At 37.9% G+C, this 24,851-nt stretch overlaps 1 protein-coding gene across 2 annotated transcripts in view; it reads left to right on the forward strand.

Moving 5' to 3' along the window:
* The window catches only part of LOC150075075 (coronin-2B-like), a 432,519-nt gene that overhangs the window by 67,029 nt on the left and 340,639 nt on the right, over positions 1-24,851 (forward strand). The window contains exon 2 of one of the 2 annotated variants that reach the window (XM_090388986.1): positions 11,016-11,063. The exons of the other annotated variant lie outside the window; for it this stretch is intronic. Within the exon in view, the coding sequence (XP_090245112.1) occupies positions 11,058-11,063 (6 nt within the window). The 5' untranslated portion in view covers positions 11,016-11,057. The remainder of the gene's footprint in view (positions 1-11,015; positions 11,064-24,851) is intronic. 2 annotated transcript variants of the gene reach the window in all.

A 24,851-nucleotide genomic window follows, 5' to 3' on the forward strand; every position in this document is an offset into this window, starting at 1 on the left:
CTGGACACTATAATATCTCAGCAGATTCCACCTGAATCCAGTATATACCCTGCAGAGCTGTATGCTATAGAGCTAGCCTTGGATCATATTCAAACTTGTCAATTCCAAAGGTCAATAATATATTCTGACTCTTTGAGTGTATTACAGGCTTTATTATCTCTGAGACACAATTCTCATACAGTTCTTTGTCGGGTTCAGCAGAAGATACATTCTCTTCATGATACAAGTTTGATATCCGCTTCTGCTGGATTCCTATCCACATTGGGATAAAGGGAAATGATTTGGCTGACACTGCAGCCAAATCAGCAACACCCACTCATAATCGTTGCCTGTCAGTCCCCTATACAGACTACAGGCAAATAATACGCAACAAGATATATTCCCAATGGCAAGAACTATGGCACAGACAGAGGACAAATAAATTATACCAAATAAAGCCTGTAATAGAAATATGGCAGTCTAGTCTGCACAGGAATCGGAGCGAGTAAGTTGTTCTTGCTCGACTCCGCATAGGACACAGTGATCTTGACACATTCTTTTCTGCTGAGGGCGGATGACCCTCCTATGTGTGAGTCTTGCGACAACGTTTTAACTTTAAAGCATATTTTAATAGATTGCGTTAATTTTACCCATGTTCGCAATATATATTTTACCGCTTTTACTCATCCGACTGTGCCTTATACACTCAGTCAGATTTTATCAGACAACGACCACGTGTCAGCAGTTTTTAAGTTTTTACAAGCTATTAATATATACACACATATATAAATTGGATCATTTATTTTTAAACTTATACTGCCTTATATATATATATATATATATATATACAAAGGGTACTAGGAAAGTTTTGCAATACAGCTTTGTTTATTTAATTTTTTCAAAGTAATTTCCTCTACATTCAATACACCTCTCCATCCTCCGAAACCAATCTTTAAACCAGTTCTGCCAAGTTTCACTAGGGAGTAAAGCACACTCGTTGTCCCAAGCCCGTAGAAGGTCCTCATCACTGGAAAACCGCCTCCCTTTTAGCTTCATTTTCACATGCGGGAACAGTGCAAAGTCGCAGGGAGCAAGGTCTGCACTGTAGGGAGGGTGCTCGAGAAGTTTCAGTCCTGTCGTGGTCAAATATTCGGTGGAGGCTTTGGCGCGGTGAGCTGGAGCACTTTCGTGATGGAGGTACCAGGTGTCCATTCTTGACTTTGGCCGCAGGTTCTTCATAGATCCAATGACTTTAGGCAGGCATTATTCAGTATACCACTTAGCTGTAACTGTCTTCTGCGTGTCCAAAACGACACATTCCACAATTCCACTCGATTTGAAAAATACAGCTATCATTTTCTTCTTTACAGATCGGGATTTTCTGACAATTACGGGTGTGTCGTCATAAACAAAGACCCAAACTTTGTTTTGAGCCTTGGTCGGCAGATCGTAATAGTACAGCCAAGTCTGGTCACCTGTCACGATGTTGTTCACATACCGAGATTGTCCCTTATCAAACTTTTTTAACATCTCCCGGCACCAAGTCACACGTTGTGTCATCTGCTCTTCAGTCAGTTGATGCGGCACCCAGAGAGAACAAAGTTTCTTCACGTGCAAATGATCTTGCAGAATCGAACGAATTGCTGGTGCATTTAGGCCCAAAGTATCCTCTATCTGTTGGTAGGTCACTCGCCTGTTTTCATCAAGCATTTTCCTCACAGCAGTAACGTTTTCCTCCGTAACTGACGTTCGTGGCCTTCCCGGCCTCTCAGAATCCTCCAGAGTGAAATTTCCCCTTTGGAATTCTCTATACCACCTGAATATCGTTGTACGATGTGGACAATCATCATCTAGTGCAAGAGTCATTTCTTCTAAGCACTGGTCTATGGTTAAACCACGCACGAAATTATACCGCAAAACTGTCCTTATCTCATTTCGTGACCACGATGCCATCGCAAGCACTTTACACTCTCACTACTAATGAATAACTGAGCCCATCGACTTGGCGCTTCGGCTACTATGCACGTATGAACATGTCTCAACATGTAGCAACAAGCAGCTTTCTGTGATTCATTGTTGCTTTATATTGCAAAACTTTCCTAGTACCCTTTGTATATATATATAAATAACAATTTGACGAGGTAACCTTTTTAAAGGTTACCAGAATTTATCTTTATTGTTATTTTAATCGTTTCCTGGCGCAGTATAACCTTAGTTGTTTTTGCGCCAATAAACCCCAAATCAAATCAAAGCAGAACCTGCATGCCTTAACTAAACATCGCAAGATGGTTCTCTGCAAGGAGGGAGTTTAGATTTTAAGTGCCCTGTGAAACCACGCACCGGCAGCATACATGTGAAGCCATGCCCTGTGAAACCACGCACCGGCAGCATACGTGACCAGAGGGAAGAAAACTGCATTATAATAGATTCTTAAAGTTTTTCTAGAGAGACCCCATTCAACACAGGACACCCTAACGATTGCACCAGTAAATCTACGTATTTTAGATGATAAGTTTGTCAAGTGAGGAATAAAATTGAGACTGGAATCAATTGCCGCTCCTAGAAGCTTGTTCTCTTTAAATACTAAGGAGAAAAACAAGTTGGCAACTCGAGAACATGAATTGTGTGGGACGTATATGGAGTGATGAGGGGGGGGACAGTGTTGAGCACCAGTTGTTTTTCCTGTTCATGCTTTTTGTCGTCTGGATCTCTCTTGTAACATTTGGACTGAAATTTTGAAATTTGATGCCAAAATATAATCATATTTCCTTTTAGATTATGATTTCACAATTAAAATTTTGTGTAATCATCTGCTTTTTTCACAAGGAGAAAATTGTTCCCATTTTTTGGTTTAACCTAAAAATTCTTTGGTACATTTGAAAACAAACATGCACTGATTTCATCTAAAAATAAAATAAATTAATTGTACTCACATGACATGTGTTGTGATGTTCATTCATGTGTGAAGTACATGAAACAGAGCACTTTTCCCGCAATGTTACTGCAGTTTTAAAAAATAACACTAACATGAATTGACGTTATTTCGAAGGTTTGTGGTTTTACCACACTGCCAACATAACGTCAATTCATGTTAGTGTTATTTTTTAAAACTGCAGTAACGTTGTGGGAAAAGTGCTCTGCTCTTTTTGGACATTTCTGATTCCTCAGATAAGTAAGTTAAATGAGTTCTAGACATTTATATATATTTTATATTGTAAAGCTATTCCTCCCAAAATCTGGCAACACTGCTTTATAATACACAGATAATTTACATAATTGTATTCTAATGAACCGAATTGAAAAATTTAAGCTGCGAGGGCGCTCTTCATGAGTAAGATCTGGGCTGTTGCCCACTTTCTGATACCCTTCACTGCCAGCATATTTTAAATATATGTTTGAAACATCTCTGAGAAATACTGAGTGTTATATTTCCTCAGGACCTTGAATGTTTTACTGATATACACACATTTTAGCTTTTTTAACATTTTTAAAAAAATTAAGTGTGAATTTATGGATGATTGGAAACCCTGTACTAAACTACACCCCATCCACCTACCCACACACACATATATAAAATAATGGAAGAGAACTTTTCTCAAAGTATCCCACACATGTTGTCCCCTCCAATGGCTCATCTACTACCTTTAATTTATTTAAACTATCCATTTCCCCAACAACAAATGGAAATTTGTTCTAACAGTCAGTAGTTGATAAACAGATTTTCTTGATTTATTCAATTGAAAAGGTGGGTGTAAAGAGGGGAGTCGGTTAACTGAAATTTCACAAAAATTTCTTATGTTATTAACAAAGACAACTTTTTTATTATTATTAGCCATAATGGTTCAAGGAAGCTTGAGGCTTTTGTTGCACTAACCATAAAAATTTGAATTACCCTGAGAGAGAGAGAGAGAAAGTAGAATGGAATAAATGATAACAAAATTCTTTATTCGTAGAAATGTAGGACACGATTCCTGCTACAGGAAACCAGAGGAATGTCACAATTAACTGGGCACGTTACATTCAGTACATACAAAACTACGTGGGTACATAGCAAATACATACAAAGTGTTAATAGATTACACAGAGCTTATATTGCATTATATAGATTTTATAGTTATTATATACAAGCTGCAACACATTGAGACAGTCTGGAAACTTCCACTGGGAGTTGACTAGTTCCGCTGACAATTGCAGGAATGCTGACTGCACTTGACTATGGATTTGCGCTTTTCTTCTCTGGACCACACATCCAAATCAATGTTTGCGGAGTTCAGCGTGCTGATAATGCTGTTCGGAAAGTGCCACTTAAAGGTCGAGAGCTCCTGTGGATTTTTTTTTAAAATGAAAACTTCAAACACGAGAGGTATTAGAACCTATAGCACTTAGTACCGTGCTTCAGTTGGAGGTTGAGAAGACGAAAGCAGACATTCGTTGACATTAGACTTGAACTTCTGTAGACTAATTTTCAGGAATTACGAAGGAAGGTTGTTCCAGAAAATGGCAGTTGAATGAATAAACGAGGATGTTGAAAAGTTGGTTCTGTGAGTTTGAAGTTGGACAGTAAATAGATGTTGGCTGGTGGAGGCACATGTTCGGACTGTTTTGATAGAGAGCGGAAATTATAGAAGCCAATTCAGAAGAACAGTGCCCATGGAAATATCTGTAGAAAAGGCATGCAGCAGAAACAATACATCTATGAGACAGAGAGTGGAGAGACTGTTAGAGAGGAGTCATTCATTAACCTAACTGCTCTCTTCTGAATGGAATCTAGAAGTCTAGAGGTTTTGGGGGCACTGCCCCAGATGGTGTAACAATATTCCATGGTAGGGCACATTTGCAATTTTTACAGTGAAGAGCTGTTTGGAAGAATAGTAATGATGGGAGCGAAAGAGGAAACCAAGTTTTTTAGATGCAGAGGAAGCAATATTTGTAATGTGCTTATGCCAGGAGAGATTAGAAATCAAGGCAATCCCCAAAAGAGATATCATTTTGCCTAGAAATCAGTGTGTCACCAAAGATAAGCATAGGAGCAGAAGAATCCTTTTTGCGAGATATAAGACAAAACTGAGTTTTAGAATTATTGAAATCAACTAAGTTGTCTTTGCCCCACCAGAGAATTACCTGGAGATTGGCATTTAAGGAATTGGTAGTGGATATTTGAGAAGTTGAAGCTGATTGAGCAAGGCAAGGTTTTTCAAAATGGAAAGTGGAATGCAATTTGCTATCATCGGCAAAACCATGGATATAATTTCCAGTCAATGGAAGAAGGTCATTAATATAAAAGAGGAATAGAGTGGGGAAAAGAACTGAACCTTGGTGGACACCAGCATTAGTGGAGAAGTTGAAGACAGAGAGCCATCTACCATCACCCTCAGTGAGCGATCAGAGAGAAAACTGGATAACCAATTATAAAAAAACAGTTGGCAAACCATAGTATTGAAGCTTGTTTAGAAGACCTTTATGCCAAACACGATCGAAAGCCTTTGAGATGTCAAGAGCAGCTGCTTGTGTTTCGCCGAACTTTTCCATTGAATTTGTCCATAAATAGGTAACTTTGTAAAATAATAAGAGAAGTTTACCTCAATATAGTAATTTCTGGAGAGTATCAACACTTCCGTATGATACTCTCCAGAAATTAAAGCGGAAGTGTTCTTCATACTGTATTGAGGTAAACTTCTCTTATTATTTTACAAATATTGATATCAACGTAGAACGTATTGAGCATTACAGCTCTAGTACATACTATATAAATAGGTAACATAAGCTAGAATATCACCAGTGGATCGACACTGATGGAATCCATACTGGCGATTGTTGATCAGACAGAAGGTTTCTAGGTAGTTTAAGAGTTGGCGGTTAATTGATTTCTCCATTACTTTAGAAAGAGTAGAAGTAATTGCAATGGGACGATAATTGGATGGGTGGGGGAGGGGCTTGTTACCATTTTTAGGAACAGGCTGGATATGAGCAAATTTCCAAGCAGAAGAAAAACATCAAAAACACCTTTGGAATAAAAAGTGAAAAAAAAGGCTACAGAGAACAGGAGTAAGTTCAGAGGCACAGGTTTCAGGAGAACAAGTGGAGAAATACCATCAGGACCTGGAGCTTTCTTAGCATCGAGATTCGTCCATATCGGCACCTCTGTATCCAGGTGGGCAGGAGCTGCAGTGCGTAGCACACGCTTCTTGATTAGACCGAGGTTCGAGCCCGTGACCACCAAATACGGAGGATGCGGAAAGGTCAGGGAATGACCACCGCATATCCCCGGAGCAATGTGGCCTTAGTTGCAAATGCTCCTAAAAACCAAATAACAAACAAAAAATTGTCCAAATCCTTCTGACTCCTTTTGACAGAAGACCATAGGAGGCATTGAATGGAGTGTGTTGGGAATGGTGGGAGGTGTTTTACCAAGATCATTAATACAAGAGTTGGAAAAAAACTGGGATGCTAGGAGATCAGCTGTATCCTTGGCTGAAGTGACAACAGAACCATCTAGTTTTGACAGATGTGGGAGCAGAGATGGGCAAAAGTTTCAGCCAATAGTTTTAGCTAGAGACTAGAATGCTTGGCTACCATTAGGGCAAGAAGCAAGTTTTCTACTCTTAGCCTGTTCAAAATCTAGTTTGGACTGATTAATAACTGCTTTCCTTGACTTCTTCCCAGACCCATGTTATGTCAAGGAACTGCTTCCCAGATCCTTGACATAACGTGACCTCGACAATGCTCCCCACATACACACTATTCGGACTCCCACCAGTCACTGTCTGGCAGAGTAGAGGTAACAAGATTATACTCTAGCTGATCCGGAAGCCTCCTAGAGAGTTACCAATAGGTTCGGGCCGTTGTACTAACTAGCGGCCGGCCTGCGAACACCATCTTAGAGCTGTACCCTCGAAATGTAAGGAATATTGGATCTCGCCACGATGTTCATCATAACCTCAAAAATCATCAATCATACTGCATGATGGTGGAAGAGATAGGGAAGGGTTGACCGGAACTTAGCTCTAGAGACTAAACATGGGTTCCACCACTTCAAGCCTCCAATAAGCAAAGTGTGGTGGTATTGCACCAGTTGATGAGAGTCATCTACCACCTAGTACCACCTAGTAGCAAAGAGGAATGGAGTTCCTCCATGTGGTGTGGGTGCCCTGCTTACGTTGGTTCACACCTGGGTGGTCACCCACCATGTACTTGTGCATGGAGGTTATACCCAGGATTACTAACAGTCCCACCATCGTGAAGGTGCAAGCAGAGGATTTGGCTGTCACAGACTGTCCTGACTTCACAGAAATTGGGTCCACTTGACTTGAGTGTCACCCGAATATCAGTTTCATCTGCGTTTTAGACTCCCAGGTAGCAAGTACAGCTTGTCTGGCATATCTGAGAGAATGTCTGTGACAACCTCAAGGACCAAATAGGCTCCTTGGTCCTTGACAACCTCAAGGACCAAATTAGGGTAAGTGGTTGCAAAAAAAAACTGTTGTAACCCAAAAATTTTAATAGTACCTATTAATTTTATGTATTTAGTTTTCATTGTCATTGTTGTGTGATTGATATTGATAGTTTGGGCACAAGGATATATATCTTTTATAACAAAGTGAATTTTTCCCAAGATATACTTCGGTGCTATAAGGTTCTTATCAATTTCTGAGGGAAAATTGTTTCTTGCCTTTCCTGCTGATAACAGGGACAATCAAGTAAAATGTTTTTCTGTGAGAAAAGTATGGCAGTGAGTTCACTGCGGAGGAGTCACTTTCTGAGAAGTTAAAAATGAGTTATATAATTGCGTTGATGCATGTTCTAGCAAGAACCACTTAACTTCTTTCCTGGTGCTGGAAGTCAAAAAGGACTGGTTGAGTCTTGATTTCTATAAATTTGTTGTTGATATGTTTTGCCACTGGGAGCAGTAAGCTGTTTGTGCAATGCTTTGTAGTCATAAAAAGTGAAGTTTATATCAATCACACTTTAATTTATTGTTTGTTTTGCTGCCTGATTTATTTATTTACATGCTTCTCACTCACAGAGCATGCAGACCTAGACGTTGAGAAAGCTGAGCATTATGGAGAATGATTTGCTTGTTCATTTCTGAATGTGCTGGGATACAGCAGAACATCACTGTATGTTGTCTATCTTGTAGCTGGATTAGTTTGGATTTAATTTATTTCAGCAGAAGATGGTAATTATGTGTTTCATTCTGCACTGAGTTGATAGAGCTTAAAGAGTCGGAATAGAGGATGCGGAAAGGTCAGGAAATGACCACGACATATCCCTGGAGCAATATGGCTTTAGTTGCTAATGCTCCTAAAAACCTAATAATAATAAGTCAGAATAGTGTGTGTGTGTGTGTGTGTGGTTTGAGAATCTAATTGCTTAAAAGCTAGGTAGATGGCAAACAGGTCTGTGGAGAAATTGTTAAACTCTGTTAGCAGCGAGGCAGAAAGTGAAAGCCAGCAAGACTGGGGCAGCATCCTACTGTTTTGTCTAATTTGTAGCCATCAGCGTGTTAAATACGATTATGTTGAGAATAATTTTAGTTGTGGTCAGTATAAAGTTGTCTTTATGTGTGACTTGCTGGCCATCTTCTCCACTGGCTGTAATAACTATAACATTTGACCCTAATTATAGTTCACCGGTCGGATGTGTTGATTTGGTAGATTTTGTCGCTCTATAGATCCCAATTTGAAGTGACCTTATGTAGGAACTGAAGTTTTTAGCGTGAGATTATTTTTGTATAGCACTGTCCATTGAAGCTTAAAGAAGCATGGTGAAATAGGAGGAATTGGTAAGCATCCGAACTTTGGATACTTAATTTACTAGTAACATTTTCCTTGTGAGATGTAATGGTGGTTAATGAGCTTCGTCACAGGCTTTGAGCTGGATAATTATTAAAGATTCCCAAAGGAATTCTGATAGTGTTGTGCTGGTAGAGTCATAATCTATATAAGATCGTATTAGATATCGAGAAGGCCAGCACAGTTGACGCATCAATTTTAAGCAGATATTGTTGGAAGAATGTTCACTTTTTTCTGGATTGTTAGTTCAGATTTGCTTGATATGTGCTAGGAAGTTAAGTTTTTATCTAGTTAGGCGAGCATTGGATTAGATAATTGGAATCTACTTGCAAATGCGATGATAATAAATAAATTCAATGAAGAATAGACAAACTACTGGAGGGAAAATGAACAAGTGAAATGGGAGGTGTAGGTTTTTTTTTTTTTTTTTGGCTGATGCTTTCTTGCATCATTGCTTAAGTTGTGGAAGTGGGAGTAATTTGAATAAATTTAAAGAAAGTTCAGACAAATTGTAATGTAGTTTGAAGTGGTTTATTGCCCTTTTGTTATGAAGGTTTTTTTTTTTGTTTGGCCAGTGCTGTACAAGCCTTGCTCTTTGTTTTCATAAATTATATGAAACCGAAGCTATGCTATTCTTGCATATTGTTGTCAGTACAGTTATAGTAATTAGTAATATTAATCTGATCCATGATATTCTGAAGTGTTGTCTTTTAGAATAATTAAATTTTTAAAGACCTAAGACTACGACCTTTAATGGGACAAGGGACTGACCTTAAAAATTCAAAGGCCAAATTTAAAGAATAGTGCTGCAGCACTATTTAAAGAATAGTGCTGCAGGCCCTGATTATGTTTATTATTCCATAATTTGATCATCTGTTTGAAAATTATTTAACTGCTCTTTTATAATTGTTTACTAGAATCTCTGATGAGGACTACCATGTATCATTCTATTTGTGTTATCTTTCCCAAGCCAGGAAAGATCCAACAAACTATTAACCATCTAATTGACCAATTGTTAAGGAAAAAGATTGAAAAAATAATTAATGGTTCCTACAGACTCAAAACATTTTAATCCCAAATCAATATGGCTTTCAAAGAGCTAGGTCAATACTCCATCTCGTGGTTAAAACAAAAATTCAAAATATGTTTCTTGAGAACAACACTTAGTGACGATATGTCTTTCACTTTCTTCTCAGTTATCACTAAATTATTTGGCTCACTGTTAGAATTTGATACTCTTCTGGCATCCCCTTCCCGGAAAAATTCCCCATGTGGGCATATAGATGCAAAATACTATTCAGTTTATCAGAAAACTGAGCAGGTTCATCAACAGTTAAACATTCATACCTAGTGGACCAACATTGATTCATTGTAGTGTTTGCTGGTTGTCTTTGCATTCTTTTCCAGAGACTTTTGCAATCTGCCTTAGTGTGCCCAACCTCCTGTGTGACTTAATTGCAGACTAGTTTATATCTATTGTAGGCCTCTCTATCACCTGATAATTTATATGCATCCCATGCATTTTTCTTCCCACAAATTTCATCAGTACATCTGATATCCGTTTAGGTCTAAGCCTTGAAAGTATCCCTTAATTGTGATAAAAAGACTAGTAGCTTTATGATAACTTTTCTGAATGGTTCCATTTAGAATTTGTTGGTAATTCATCAGCTGGTCCCAATACATAGAATTTAAAAACTGTCTGAGACCACTGTAGTCACTTTTATAAAAGTAAAAGCCCCCTTTCCTTTGCCTTTGACAGTAGTTGTCTTTAAGTAAACCCCACATCAATACACTGTGATCAGTACAATCTAGTGGACTAAATATTACTAAAGATATTATTTGTTTATGTTATCCAGTATAATAATAATAATTTTTATATAATTATATAATAATTGTTTATTTTACCTTTTTCAGGTATAATAATTTTTTTTCAGATTAGGACGTAATAATATTTTATTTAGCTTATCGAGTTGTAGCTTTTTTTATCTCAGTTTTTCTTTCCACAGCTTTTTTTTTTTTTTCTCATGTTGCTGTCAGAGTTCAGCATAAAAATTGTTTTTATTATGAGATAAAAACATTAAATCTTATTTTGAAAAATTAAAAATATATAATTTTAAGTTTAAAAGTTTTTAATTTATTTCTAAATTTTTTTTGTTTTATTTCTAAATTTTTTTTGTTTTATTTCAAATTTTTTTTGTTTTATTTCATGTTTGATTTTTATTTTTATTTTATTTTTCTTGTCAGCATTGATTTATCTTCAATTTTCAAAGCAGAACAGAATCCAGTATGGAGGTTTGTTTCAGTTTAAATTTCATTCCATTTCAGAAGCTGTTGCATGACATTATATTTTAAATTCAGTCCAGAGTTTTTCATTCGAACATAATATATTTGCAGATTACTATGTACAAGGTAAAAGCATTAAATGGAAATCCCTACAAAGTAAATTGCAATTTTTTATTGTTTAACTTAATACTTGAACAAAATTTAGGAATATAACCTGATTACATCTTAATTTGTTTTATCAATTTTATCTCAATCTTCGTTGTTATACTGTTTTAATTGATTACTCTATTTCTTCATTTTAGGAAGATTGTTTCCAGATTAATCTGGCGTCTGTAACATGGGCCATTCCATTTCTTTTTTTTTTTTTTTTTGTGAATTTTGCTCCTCATGTCTCTGATATTTCTTTCTATTATTTCTGAAGATATTTCTTAAGCTTGCTTTTTAGGTGTATTTACAAATCTATATAAGAAACTGTTAGCTTCACTATGTCTATCCATCCATCCATCCATCCATCTGTATATAATAATTAAACTCCCAATAAATGGAATTTCCTGAAATTTTATATTTGGTTGTTTTAGAAAATTCTGGAATGCTATTCCAGGTTAAAACAATATAATAAAATCAGACGAATGTATAACTTCAGTTTTTTTCTATATATGTCTGGTTATTTTTAGATGTATTCTTAAATGCCTATTGTGTTCACTGTGGCTATGACCCATCTGACCATCTACATGTAATAACTGAACTCCCAGTAGACAGATCTTGATCTAATATATATTTGGATCTTTTCAGAAGAATTATTGAGCAATCTCAAATTTAATTAAAATTGGGCTGATAGAGAAATATGCCCCCCCCCCTCCATTTTTAATATAAAATTGAGTTCTCCACATAATAAATGGAAATGTGTTTTTAGATGTTTGAGCATCACTTGATAAGAAAAAGTCAGATCACACCAAATTTCCAAGCATGTTTTTAGTCCATGGGAAATTTTTAGGATCAGTTTTAATTCGATAGCCCTGCTTCCTCCACAGAAATCTGTATTAGTTTAAAATGATTGCTCATCACTTGAAGTAAAAGTCAAATTGATACTGAATTTTCAGTGTATGTTTCGTTGGTCCTTGGGGGGCACCTCCGTAGCCAGGTGGGAAGGAGCAGCAGCAGTGCATAGCACACGCTTCTTGATTAGACTGGGGTTCGAGCCCGTTACCACCAAATACGGAGGATGCAGAAAGGTCAGGGAATGACCACTGCATATTCCCAGAGCAATATGGCCTTAGTTGCTAATGCTCCTAAAATCCAAATAACTAACAAACAACATTGGCCCTTGGAAAGATTTTAAGATTCCACGGCCAATCTGATCCTTGGGATTTTATGTCCCAATTCCAGTTCTTCCCCAACAGAAGTGATAAATTTGTAACAGTAATTCCATTTATTTTAAAAAATATCAGAATTTATTTAGAAACCAATATTCCTTCCCCAAATATACACAAATCCAACCTCATATCTATTCATCATGTGATGTTTTAGTATTAGTATCGGCTATGGCCACATGGTGCAAGAAAGCCTATGGCTTATGCTGCACCAGCCAAAAAAATAATAATAAAATAATATAAAATAAAATAACAATAATAAGAAAAAAATTAATAAGAGAAAAGGAAATAGACAACCTATGCGTTTGAATTTCCCCAAACTGTCAGCCTCTACCACCCATGTAGGTAACTTATTCCAGTAATTTATAACTTGCTGGCTAAAATAAAACTTCCTGCAATCCAATCTAAACATGCTAGTTTCCAAGCTCTGCCACTCATATATTCAAAGTCTTTCCTCATATGGATGCCCTTTTGTCGATCTCACCATGTGAGTTTCCTGTCTTTGGACCCTTTCAAGGAAGCACAATGTCTTTCTTTAGGTGTGGTTAACAATAGCCTTATATAATAGGATTATGACATTCTTATCTCTACTTGCAATTGTTCGATAAATCATCAATAGGACACCATGGGCCTTCCTTGCAACCAGTCTTCAATGCTCAGAGAACTTCATGTCTGACCGTATCATAATACTTAAGTCCCTTTCTTCCACCACTGGATTTAGTTCAACTCCACCAAATGTATAAGTTATTTTTGCGTTACTGTTTTCCAGGTGCAATACCTTACACTTTGCTTGATTAACCCATTAGCACCGGGCGTACTAGTATGGAAATGGTAATTCAAAATGTTATTATTTTGAAACTGTCACAATTCCGTGAAATATTTCTCTATATTGTTTATTTATAAATATCAGGAAATGATTCATATACTGCCATCAGCACCAGATGTCTTCAGTACCGATCTTGTTACCGTTGCAAGAGGCAGATTTATTTTTCTAGTTACTCACGGAAGTTATCGTCAAATTTTTTTTTAATGCAGTGTTTCTTAATTGCCTTTATTTTATAATCAAATTTAGAGACACAATATATGCTGTAAGTATGAACAAAATTTCATTTATTACATTTTTTCTAGGTTTTTTTTTTTTTTTTTTTTGTTTATTTCTTACCGTCCTTAACTCAAATGTGCCGACGTTAGGCGTTACTGCATATAAGTTTGATTTTTGTTTATAGTGAATCATAAACTGGGCAATAATAGAATCGGGCAAGAAGAAATACTTCAGACTTGAGAAAGCTATCGAAGACATTCCAAATCAAGAATCTAATGATAATGAGGTTTTTGAAATTTGCATATTACCTCCAAATTTGGACGAGTTGTCAGATTGGGAAGAGTTTTGATGAAGATGTTTTACAGGACCTTAATTCAGTTCCAAAAGAAATTCCTGGTTTTATGAAATTTTCATTTGAAAATACCAATGAAGATGATGTTTTACCCCCAGAAGATAAAAGTGGTAGTGATTCTACTGTATATCTTGATTTCGAAAAAGCAAAATGGCCAAAGAGACATCAGGAATATGCACCTTTTGGAACAAATGAACATTGTTTTACAAGTGAGTTAGATACCGTGAAAAATGACTTAAGAGATTTGTCCCCACCTAAAATATTAGAAAAACTTTTTAGTGATGAAATCGTAAGCTATATATGCAAACAAATGATAATATATGCTCAACAAAAAAAACAAAAAAAAAAAAACAATCATGAATTTACAATCGCCAACAAAGAAATGCGAAGTTTTATTTCAATATTGCTTTTGACAGGATATCACAACCTTCCTCAAGAAAGAATGTATTGGTCGCTGGACGAGGACTTGGGTGTTTCGTGCATTTATAATACCATGTCAAGAGATTGATATCTAGAAATAAAGAGATTTTTACATCTGGCCAATAATGATGAAATTGTCAAGATCAAATGTACAAAGTTAGGCCAATAATGAATAGGCTTATTAAACAGTTTTGCTTGTGGTGTTTTTTTCACAAGGATCTGTCAATGGTGAAGTATTTTGCACATACTTTTGACATAAAACAATTTATAAACTGGAAACAAGTGAGGTTCGGTTTACAAGTTTACATGTATAAGACGCACCCTTTTTCGAAAAATTTGGGGTCTAAAAACTGGGTGTGTCTTATATAGTGGTTGTAGATTTTTTTTTACTTGCATTTCCCGCTTTTTCGTGCTTGTTGTCTTTGTGCTCATTGTTTTGCACTTGTTACTGGTATATTAGGTTACGTCTTGCCACGTTCTGCCCGAAATGGCTCAGAAAAATGAATTCAAGTTAAAAGTGATACAGTTTGCAAAAGTGAATGGAAATCGTGCTGCTCCTCCTCCAACTGAGAAAACAATCAACCGAGAGACTGGCTACAGGAAGAAGGAACCCTACTGAAAACGCCACGGCAGAAGAAGGCCATGAGATGTAAATCAGCAAAATGGCTTGATTTAGAGAGGGAATTGAAGATATGAATTGAAGGTTGAAGATTGAAGAGCAAAGGGCAATTGGAATTCCTGTGTCCACAAAGATGGTTCAGCATGAGGCAAAAAGAATTGCTGATGAAAAAGAAGTTACTGATTTCAAAGGAAGACACAATTGGTGCTTCAGGTTCATGAAACGGAATGGACTAAGCATGCATACATACACGCACCAGACTTGCCCAAAAGATGCCTGAAAGCTATGAGCAGAAGGTCCTTGAATTTCATCGTTTTGTCATTCAACGTCGGAAAACACATCAGTTTGAGTTGGGACAAATTGCAAATATGGACGAAGTCCCCCTTCAATTTGATGTCCCAAGTAACAGAGCTGTTGATAAGAAGGGGGTGAAAACTGTAACTGTGAAGACAAGTGGACATGAAAAGAGCCATTATACAGTTGTTCTAGCTTGTTGTGCCGACAGAACCAAGCTGCCTCCTATGCTGATTTTCAAATGCAAAACAATGCCAAAAGAAGACATTCCTCGAGGAGTGATTGTCCACGTTCATGACAAGGGTTGGATGGATCAGGATGGGATGAAGATCTGGTTTGTGAAAGTTTGGAGCAGGAGACCAGGTGGGCTCTTGTGCAAACTTGCTCTATTGGTGCAGTTCAGGGCACACATAACAAAAAACACAAAGAAGATTGCTGCAGAACAAAAAACAAAACTTGCTGTCATCCCTGGAGGCTTGACATCCCAGCTCCAACCACTTGATGTCAGCATTAACAAACCCTTCAAAGCCGCCATGAGAGATGAATGGAACCAATGGATGAAGTCTTCTGGGGACAATTTGACGCCAGCAGGAATAGTGAAGAAACCAACTATAGGAGAAGTTTGTACCTGGGTGAAAAGATCCTGGGATAATATCAAGATCGAGATCATTGCCAAGTCATTTAACAAGTGTGGCATTTCAAATGCCATAGATGGAACTGAGGACGAGGCAATATATGAAGACAGTGATTCGTCATCAGACACAGATGAGGACAAGCTAATGGATGGGAGTTTTGACAGTGATGAGGAGTTGTATGAATTTTATGATGAATAAAACTTGAGTTCAATAACTTTGTCATACATTTTTTTTTTTAAATTTCGTGCCCCAAAATTAAGGTGCATCTTAAACATGGGAGCGTCTTATACATGGGGAAATATGGTATTTATCTCTCTAAAATGTCATTTTTAAGGTCACAAGCATGACCTTAAGGCCATATAAAAGGTGTGAGTGTGGTTTGTAAATTGTATTAGTTACCAATTCAAATCATTAAAATACACTACCTTTAAACTTTCATTGTTATCATATGCTCCGTTATAAGAATCAGTTTTAAACACCTTTGTGATATTTTTCTAAACCCCAAAATTAAGGTGTCTTATACGTGGGGAAATACGGTAGTTCTTCTGGACATTGCTACGCTTTTGACGTCTATTATAGAAAACCAACTAAAGAAACCAAAAATGTGAAGAGTATACCTGTAGGTGCAAGAGTGGTTATTGATTTATTGGAACATGTGCCAGATCTATCAAACCACAGTTTTTTTCCGACAATTATTTTACAACATACTCGTTGATGATATTTTTGAAAAGAAGAGAAATAAGAGCTACAGGAACTGTGAGGGAAAATCAAGCTCAACACTGTCCTATTATGGCTTCTAAAGAAATGAAAAAATTGAAAGAGGTACTTATAACTATAGGTTTGATGTCATCAACAGCATATGTATAAAATGGAAAGATAAAAACATATGTTCTATTCTTACCAATTATGATTTTATTGAACCATTACAATATGTAAAACGGTCAATCAAGTATTAAACTGCAAAAGCTAAGGTCAGTATAGAATAACCTGCATCATTTGCATTGGAGAATAGTGGAATGGGTGGCGTAGACATCCATGACCAATATATATCTTTGTACAGGATAGCAATAAGAGGCAAGAAATGATGGTGGGTCCTGTTTACTTACATGTTAGATATGACCATCACTAATGTGTGGAAGTTGCACCAAATGACAGCAGAGATAAAAATGAATAAATTAAATTTTTGTTGAAACATCGTACGAAGTAATTTGAAAGATGCTGCATCAACAAGAAGAAAAAAGCCAAAAGTTTCATGAAAATTAGTGAGGCCATCACTTTCTGGAAATACTTGACTGACAATTAAAATGTTGTGTTTTTCTTATGAAAGCTTAGGTGGTCATGTCAGAATTGTTAGAAAACAATGTGCATTGAAAAAGGCTGCTTCAAAAAATACCACTTATCTGCTAACGTCCCCATTTGACACCTGTTTTTCTAAAAAAAATAAATGTATTTTCTTTGGAATGTTGGTATTGTTTGTTTCCTTGACTTATAATCTCACCATAATATTGAACAAAATGAGTTTTGATAGTTAGTTTTTTCATAGGCATTAATGGGTTAAAGCATAACTGCCATTTTTCTGACCATTCCTGAAGTCTATATAGGTCACTCTGAAGAAGCTTGGCCGTGATCATTAACTTAGTTAATTATCACGGCTGAGTAATTAACTACTCTACCAATCTTTAGCATTAGTAGAGGCATATGATGCAAGAAAGCAAGCTTATGCAGCATCAGCCAAAAAAATAAAATAACCTGCAAAAAAATAAAATAACCTAAAATAAAATAAAATAATAAAATAAAAACCACTTCCATTTCACCCCTCTGTTCTTTCGAAATACTGTCCAGCTGAGCCTTAAATTTATTTAGGCTATCAACTTCCGCAACAAGGGATGGAAGTCTGTTCCACCAACCAACTACCCGCTGGCAAAAGGCAAACTTCTGCACATCTATCCTACATCTGTCTTTCCTCAATTTGAGTTTATGCCCTCTCAGATGATTATTCTGAACGAGAGGAAGAATCCCGTCAGACTTTAGCATGCTCAAACCATTCAAGGCTTTATACACCTCAATCAGATCACCTCACCGGTGCCTAGTCTCCAGACCCTGTAATTTACAAAACTTAAGCCTTTCTTCATAAGAGCAACCCTTTGTTCCATTCACTAATCTTGTTGCCCTTCTCTATACTCGTTCCAGCAGCTCTACATCCTTCTTGAAATGAGGCCTCCAGACCTGTATACAGTACTCTAGGTGTGGCCTGACCATTGCCTTATACAAGGGAATAATCACCTCCTTATCCCTGCTAGAAAAATTCCTGTATATCGTTGACAAGACACCATGAGCTACTCTTGCAGTCCATCTGCACTGCTCAGAAAACTTCATATCTGCCTGCACAATTATCCCCAGGTCCTTTTCATTCTCTACCACTGTCAGTGTAGTACCACAGAGTTGATACGTTGCTCTGGGGTTGCTGTTTCCCATATGTAGTATTTTACATTTGTCAATGTTAAACTTCATTTGCCACCTCTCAGCCCATCTGCTCAACCTTTCCAGATCCTGTTGCAGTAGCATAGTGTCAGTAGTTTCCTTGACAACCCTGCCAACCTTTGTATCGTCTGCAAACTTTGACATTAAGCTTGATATACCATCATCAATATCATTTATGAATACAGAAAACAATAATGGACCCAACACTGAGCCCTGAGGGACTCCACTAATAACATTAGTCCATGACGAGCAGTGTCCATTGATTACCACTCTCTGTCTTCTCCCCCTCAGCCACCCCTTTATTCACTGGCCTGATGAGGGTTCCCACTGGCCAGAAGGAGGTGCTGGCAACATTATTAATATCTTTTTCATCACAATGAATTTTGAAGGATGCATATGTGGCTGCCCTCATCAGTAGGGTGACTCTTACAGTTATATTCATGAGTCATAGGCATTCAGACAATTTGGTCTGGAGTAGTCTGAGGGTCAATTCGGGAAATAAAGATGGCTTTAGAGTGCTGGATGGGTCTTGTTATCATGGTTTTTATTTGAGAGGAGACTGATGCACCTGAGAAAACCGCAGTTGTTATTGGTAGGGTATTGTGTATTGGCTGCCGAGACGGAGTTGTATCGGCTGTACCCTCTACGACTAAATGAGTAGGAAGGAACGGAAAGTCTTTCAACAAATTTTTTGTTAGGGGTATCAGTTCTGTTCCCATATGATTTGCTATTCAGTCTATTTGGCATAAAGTTGTTGGCACAGTGAATAGCATTCTGGATTGGGGGCAATCCAGCAGACTGGTACATGAAGTATTAGCCTCAAGATACAGCCACTTGGTAACATCTTTATTAAGGCAATTTGCCATTGGATTATTTGTTGTGGATCGATCAGTGCATTTTTCCCTATGAGTTAAGTGGTCTCTCTGAAACCCAGTTGGTTGGTTTATTTTGAGTTATTGGTCCATAGCACCTACTGCATTAGGGTTATTTAATTTTGGAAAAATTATATCATTCACACAACAGTCAGTCGATGCAGGTTGGTTGGTTGTTGGGTTTTAGGAGCATCGGCGACTAAGGACATGTTCCTCCGTTTATATTGTATGTAAATTGCATGTTTTCTGAGATCGATTTTCTGTTTGCCAAATGAAAAACCCGAATTTTCGGAAGAAAAAATCTTACTACTCTTGCCTGAGGCCGATTAAATCAGCCATGTTGTGAAAAAATCCATAAAAAGTCCTCCTGTCATCGATGGAATTTGAACTCAGGTCTTTTACACCCAGTGTGGGGAGGATGGCAATCCTAACAACTGTGCTACCCATGAGCATTGCATTAGTTGAGGCATATAATGCAAGAAAGCAAGCTCATGCAGCATCAGTGAAAAAAAAAAAAAAAAAAAAAAAACCCTTCCCAATTCACCCATCCAGTCACTTCAAATGTTTGTCTAGTAGAGCCTTAAATTTATTTAAGCTATCAACTTCCCCAACAACAGATGGAAGTCTGCTCCAGCAATCAACTACCTGCTGGCTAAATGCAAATTTCCTCACATCTGTTCTACAACTGTCTTTCTTCAATTTGAATTTATGCCCCCTCAGGTTTGTAATCTGAACAAATGGAAGAATCCCATCAGCATTGAGTCTGCTCAAACCATTTGAGGCCTTATACACCTCAATCAGATCACCTCGCAGGTGCCTAGTCTCCAGATGCTGCAGTTTGCTGAACTTAAGCCTTTCTTGGTAAGAGGACCCCCTTGTTCCTCTCACCAATGTTGTTGCCCTTCTCTGTACTTGCTCAAGCAACTCTACATCTTTCCTAAAATGAGGCCTCCAGACCTGTATGCAGTACTCAAGGTGTGGCCTGATTTTTTTTTTTTTTTTTTTTTTTTTTTTATGAAAACCCCAAACACGAAAGGTATCAAAACCTATAGTACTTAGTACCGTGCATGGGTTGAAGGAGAAGTATGGGGGGGGAATTTATTGCCATTGACCTACTTGTCTCTGCTAACAAAATTCCTATACAGTGAAACTTCCCTTTAACGGACAGCCATGGGGAACGAGAATGTGTCCATTAGAGAAAAGTGTCCGCTAACAAGAAGTCTGAGGGAGAAAAAAAAAAAAGAAAGAAAGAAAAATCGTTAAACGTTTAATGTAAAATTAAATTAAATTATATACAGATTTTGCACAATATTTTTGTAAATAATATACATACAATTGTGCTATGCATATTATGACTTTATCTTAAGGAAAATACATACAGTAATCACTTAGTTTCTTCTGCACCTTCTTCCGGCTGATAATTTTGTTTTCAACATTTGTTTGGAGTGAAGAAACCATCGAAAGTCCTTCAGTATCTTCTTCAGCGGCGAAAAACATTTGTAAACGATTGATTTGTATGAGCGCTTCTTCTATTTTCATTGGTGGTTCATCGTTAATATGTTCTTCGACAGAATGATCTCTTTCCATTTCTTCATCCTCATGAGGAACTTCTGGAAAAATGTCGTTGATATCTAGAAAACCATCTTCTGTAGTAAGGTTCGAGTCTATATCTTTGTAGCCAGGGTCACTTGTAGCGGAAGTATCGTACATTATCAATAGATGTTGAAGTTCTTGTTCTTCTTGGTGCTCCACATTGCTGTTCACAACTTCAATTTTTGCGTTTCAGAAGCCAGACTTTACAAAACAGTTCACGACAGTTTGTTTTCTAATTGCGTTTACTGAAGAGGAAATCCATTGAATCGCATCTAGGATGCTGAGTTTCTTTGTAAGGTCACTCGCACATGTTACATCGTTCATGTTTGCAATGAGATGTCTTAAAACACGTTTTCTGTAGTGAAGTTTAAAATTTTTTATTATCCCTTGATCCAAGGGCTGACACTCTGCAGATGTGTTTGGTGGCAGAAAAACGATTTGAATGATACAATTCAACGTGCGGGTGAGATGCAGCATTATCCATGAAAAGAATAATTTTTCTGTTTTGACGAATCATGTTTTGGTTAAAGTGACTTATCCATTCACTCATGATATCTCGTGTCATCCACGCTTTTTTATTAGACTTCCAGTCAACATTCAAAAGATTCAACTTTATGCCCTTGAAACAACGAGGATTTTGTGGTTTTCCTATAACAAGAGGTTGTTCAAAGTCTCCCAGCATATTTGTACACAATAGTACAGTCAAACGTTCCTTAGAAATTTTTCGGCCCTGGCACTTTTCGTTTTTTAGACTCATTGTTTTTTCAGGAAGAGCTTTAAAAAACAACCCTGTTTCGTCACAGTTGTAAATATCCTTAGCTTCAAAATCACGACATAAATCTTCCAATTTTACGGTCCACTCTGTTACAACCCCAGTATCAACAGATCCACCTTCACCACTTACGGTTTTCCAAGAAATTTTATGCCGAGTTTTGAACTTGTCTAACCATCCCACAGAAGCTTTAAACTCATTTACTCATATAGATTTCGCAACCTCCAAAGCCTTTTCCCTAATAATATGCCCATTAATGGGAATTTTTTTAGCACGTGCGCAACAAAACCACTCATGAGTAACATTGTCAATTTGAAGTCCACCCGTTTTTGGGAATGATTTTTGAACCTGATCATTTATGTGTTGCCAAAATTGTTTGAGCAGTTCATTTTTTTCCCTTTAGGATGTCGCTAACCTGAGTCTTCCCGATTTTGAATTTTGCAGTGAGATTGCGAACACTATTTTTTTGTTCATACACATACACATTAATGAGTTTGACTTTATCTTTTAAAGTTAAATGTTTACGAGAAGACATTGCGCATTTCACACAGCACTGAACAAAACTGAAAACTGAAACTCAAAAGACGAAAGGCCGACAAAATCCCCCCCCCATGCACACACCGAATTCATCAGAGGTTTTACCCGTGCCTTAAAATTCTTGAAAAAGGGTTTAGAACTGGGACATAAACCTTGATAAAATTCAGAGAATCGGAAATAGAAATTAAAAAAAACGATTGAGGCAATACGTGGAAGAAACGTTCCTAGAAAAAGGGCTGTGAGCTCGCCCGCTGTCCGTTATTGGGAGATGAAATTAAGTGCTAATCTAAACGAAACAGTGCAGATTAGCTGTCTGCGTCCGTTACAGAGAATGTCCGCTAGACAGAAGCTGAAAACACGTTAAAACCAATAGAGGAGAGTTGTGGAATTTGAAAATGTCTGTTGTAGAGAGATGTCCGTTAAAGAGAGGTGTCCGTTAGGAGAAGTTTCACTGTATATCATTGACAAGACTCGATGGCCTGCTCTGGCAGCCCGTCTGCACTGCTCAAAGAATGTCATATCTGACTGCACAATTATCCCCCAGGTCTTTTTCATTCTCCACTTTCCTGAGTATAGTACCATACTGTTGCTACATTTCTCTTGGGTTACTGCTACCCATAAGCATGTACTTTGCATTTGTCAAAGTTAAACTTCAGTTGCCACTTCTCAGCCCATCTGCTTAACTTTTCTAGATCCTGTTGCAGTAGCATACTGTGTTTACTGTCATTGCCAACCTTTGTGTAATCTGCAAACTTGGACATTAAGTCTGATTTATGGGCTTAGCAAACCCAGGTCCTGAGCTGGAAAGCATCATTCTTCTCTTTCTTGCTTTCTTGGTGATTCCCTTCTACTTCTGACTCTCTCTCTCTCGCTCACTCAGGGTAATGCGGGAATTTTTTTTTGGCTGGTGCAGTGTAAGCCTCAGGCTTCCTTGCACCATATGGCTAATAATAATAATAAATAATAATAATACCTTATCCTCATGAGGTACTGATAGATTACATTGTTGTCAACTCCGAGTTTCAATTTCTAGCGAAGAGATTATACAGTTGATGACACTAGGTTTTGGGAATGGTTGAACATAACTCGTCATGTGTAGAGCAACATATATTTAAGTGTAACACTGGATGACAGATTATCATTCTTGTCGCATGCATCAAAAGTGTTAGAAAAAATTAGGGAACTTCACTTACTCCGTGGTTAGAATCTCTAAAAAAGAATGGGGATTGACGAAGAAAACCTTTCATTATACTACTATAAGACAATATTCTTACCGATAGTGTCTTATGCAGCCAGTGTATGGTTCAGAAATGTTGAACCATACACTTGAGTTGAGTTATGTTATATGCCTGTGTACCCAGGATTCATGCTTAAAGTAACAGTGTTGCGGCTCTGGGAAATAACAGATTAAACAAATAGGTTGTAATTAAAATTCCATTTAATAAACTAGGTTAGGAATAAAAATAAAAGTAATAAACACAAGAGCTTTCGGATGGGAGATGCCTTTCTTCAGTTGTGACTGTTATTGTAAAAATACAGAATATCCTGCATTCCATTTCACCAAGCATGACTTTCACCAAGTCATGCTTGGTGAAAATCGTGTGCTACAGGTGCTTGCAACAATCAGCTGGTTGAAGTGGAGGCTTGCAGTTGTAGCTGCAATACTTGGTAGTGCTCTGATCGCCGATGGTTGCCTCAGATGGGGTTGATGTGACATCCTCTGTTCCGGTTAAAGGGACCGCTAAAACATGAAATATGGAGCGATTCCAACCAGACATGGCAATGGCAGTGGCGGGATTAATCAATAATCTCGATGTCGTGATGGGTAGACCAGAAGTGCTCAGCAATCGCTGAGTGATCCACGTCCCCCAAATGGATGGATTTCTCGTGCTCAGAGACCCGATTACTGAGTCTTCTGCAAGTTTCCCCAAAATAGCAGCCAGTGCAATCATGGCAGGAAATACAGTGCACTGAACCACTCTGCAGTAAGGGGGGGGGGTGAAACTGGTGTCTTAATCTTCGAAACGAGGGACCGCAACTCCCTGGAAGTTGTAAACCCTTTATCCCACGATCCTGTAAGACCCTAGAAATTTGTTGCAACAGGTTTGAGTAGCACGGGATAAATGCGGTCGAGGTGGGGTCAGTCATTACTGCACAGGGCCCTGCGGTTAACAACATGGTCAAGCCTGTAGGTCACATCTATCCAGGTAGGGTATCTGCACTTTGCCAGATCTGCATTAACCTTAAAAATCTCAGTGCGCCTCTCATCTTCAGAAATAGAGTGGGTCCAGGTGTAGGTTAGTAGGGCTTGTGCCATGCCGAGAAGATGGCTGCGTGCATGTGCCGAAGGTGCCTCCATAGCCAGATGGGCAGGAGCAGCAGTGTGTAGCACACGCTTCTTGATTAGACTGGGGTTCGAGCCGTGACCACCAAACACAGAGGATGCAGAAAGGTCAGGGAATGACCACCGCATATCCCCGGAGAAATATGGCCTTAGTTGCTAATGCTCCTAAAAACCAAATAACAACAACAGCATGTGCCGACCAATTCACCAGTAGTTGGTGAATTGGTCAGCACATTAGCTTGCTGAAGACTGAAGTCTTTAAACACGAACCCTTGCCCCGGACAAGGGTATCCAAGAAAGGAAGGGCATTGCCAGACTCCGGTTCAATGGAGTTTGGCAGCCCACAGTTCTATGGGCTGCCAAAGGTCCACAAGGATGGTGTACCAAGTACTGCAGCTACAACCCGCAAGCCTCCACTTCAACCCACACATGACCAACATGGCACGCACATGATATTCTGTATTTT

Source organism: Mastigoproctus giganteus, chromosome 14, assembly GCF_048544385.1.
Source record: "Mastigoproctus giganteus isolate SK-2022 chromosome 14, ASM4854438v1, whole genome shotgun sequence".
NCBI classification, from domain to species: domain Eukaryota; kingdom Metazoa; phylum Arthropoda; class Arachnida; order Uropygi; family Thelyphonidae; genus Mastigoproctus; species Mastigoproctus giganteus.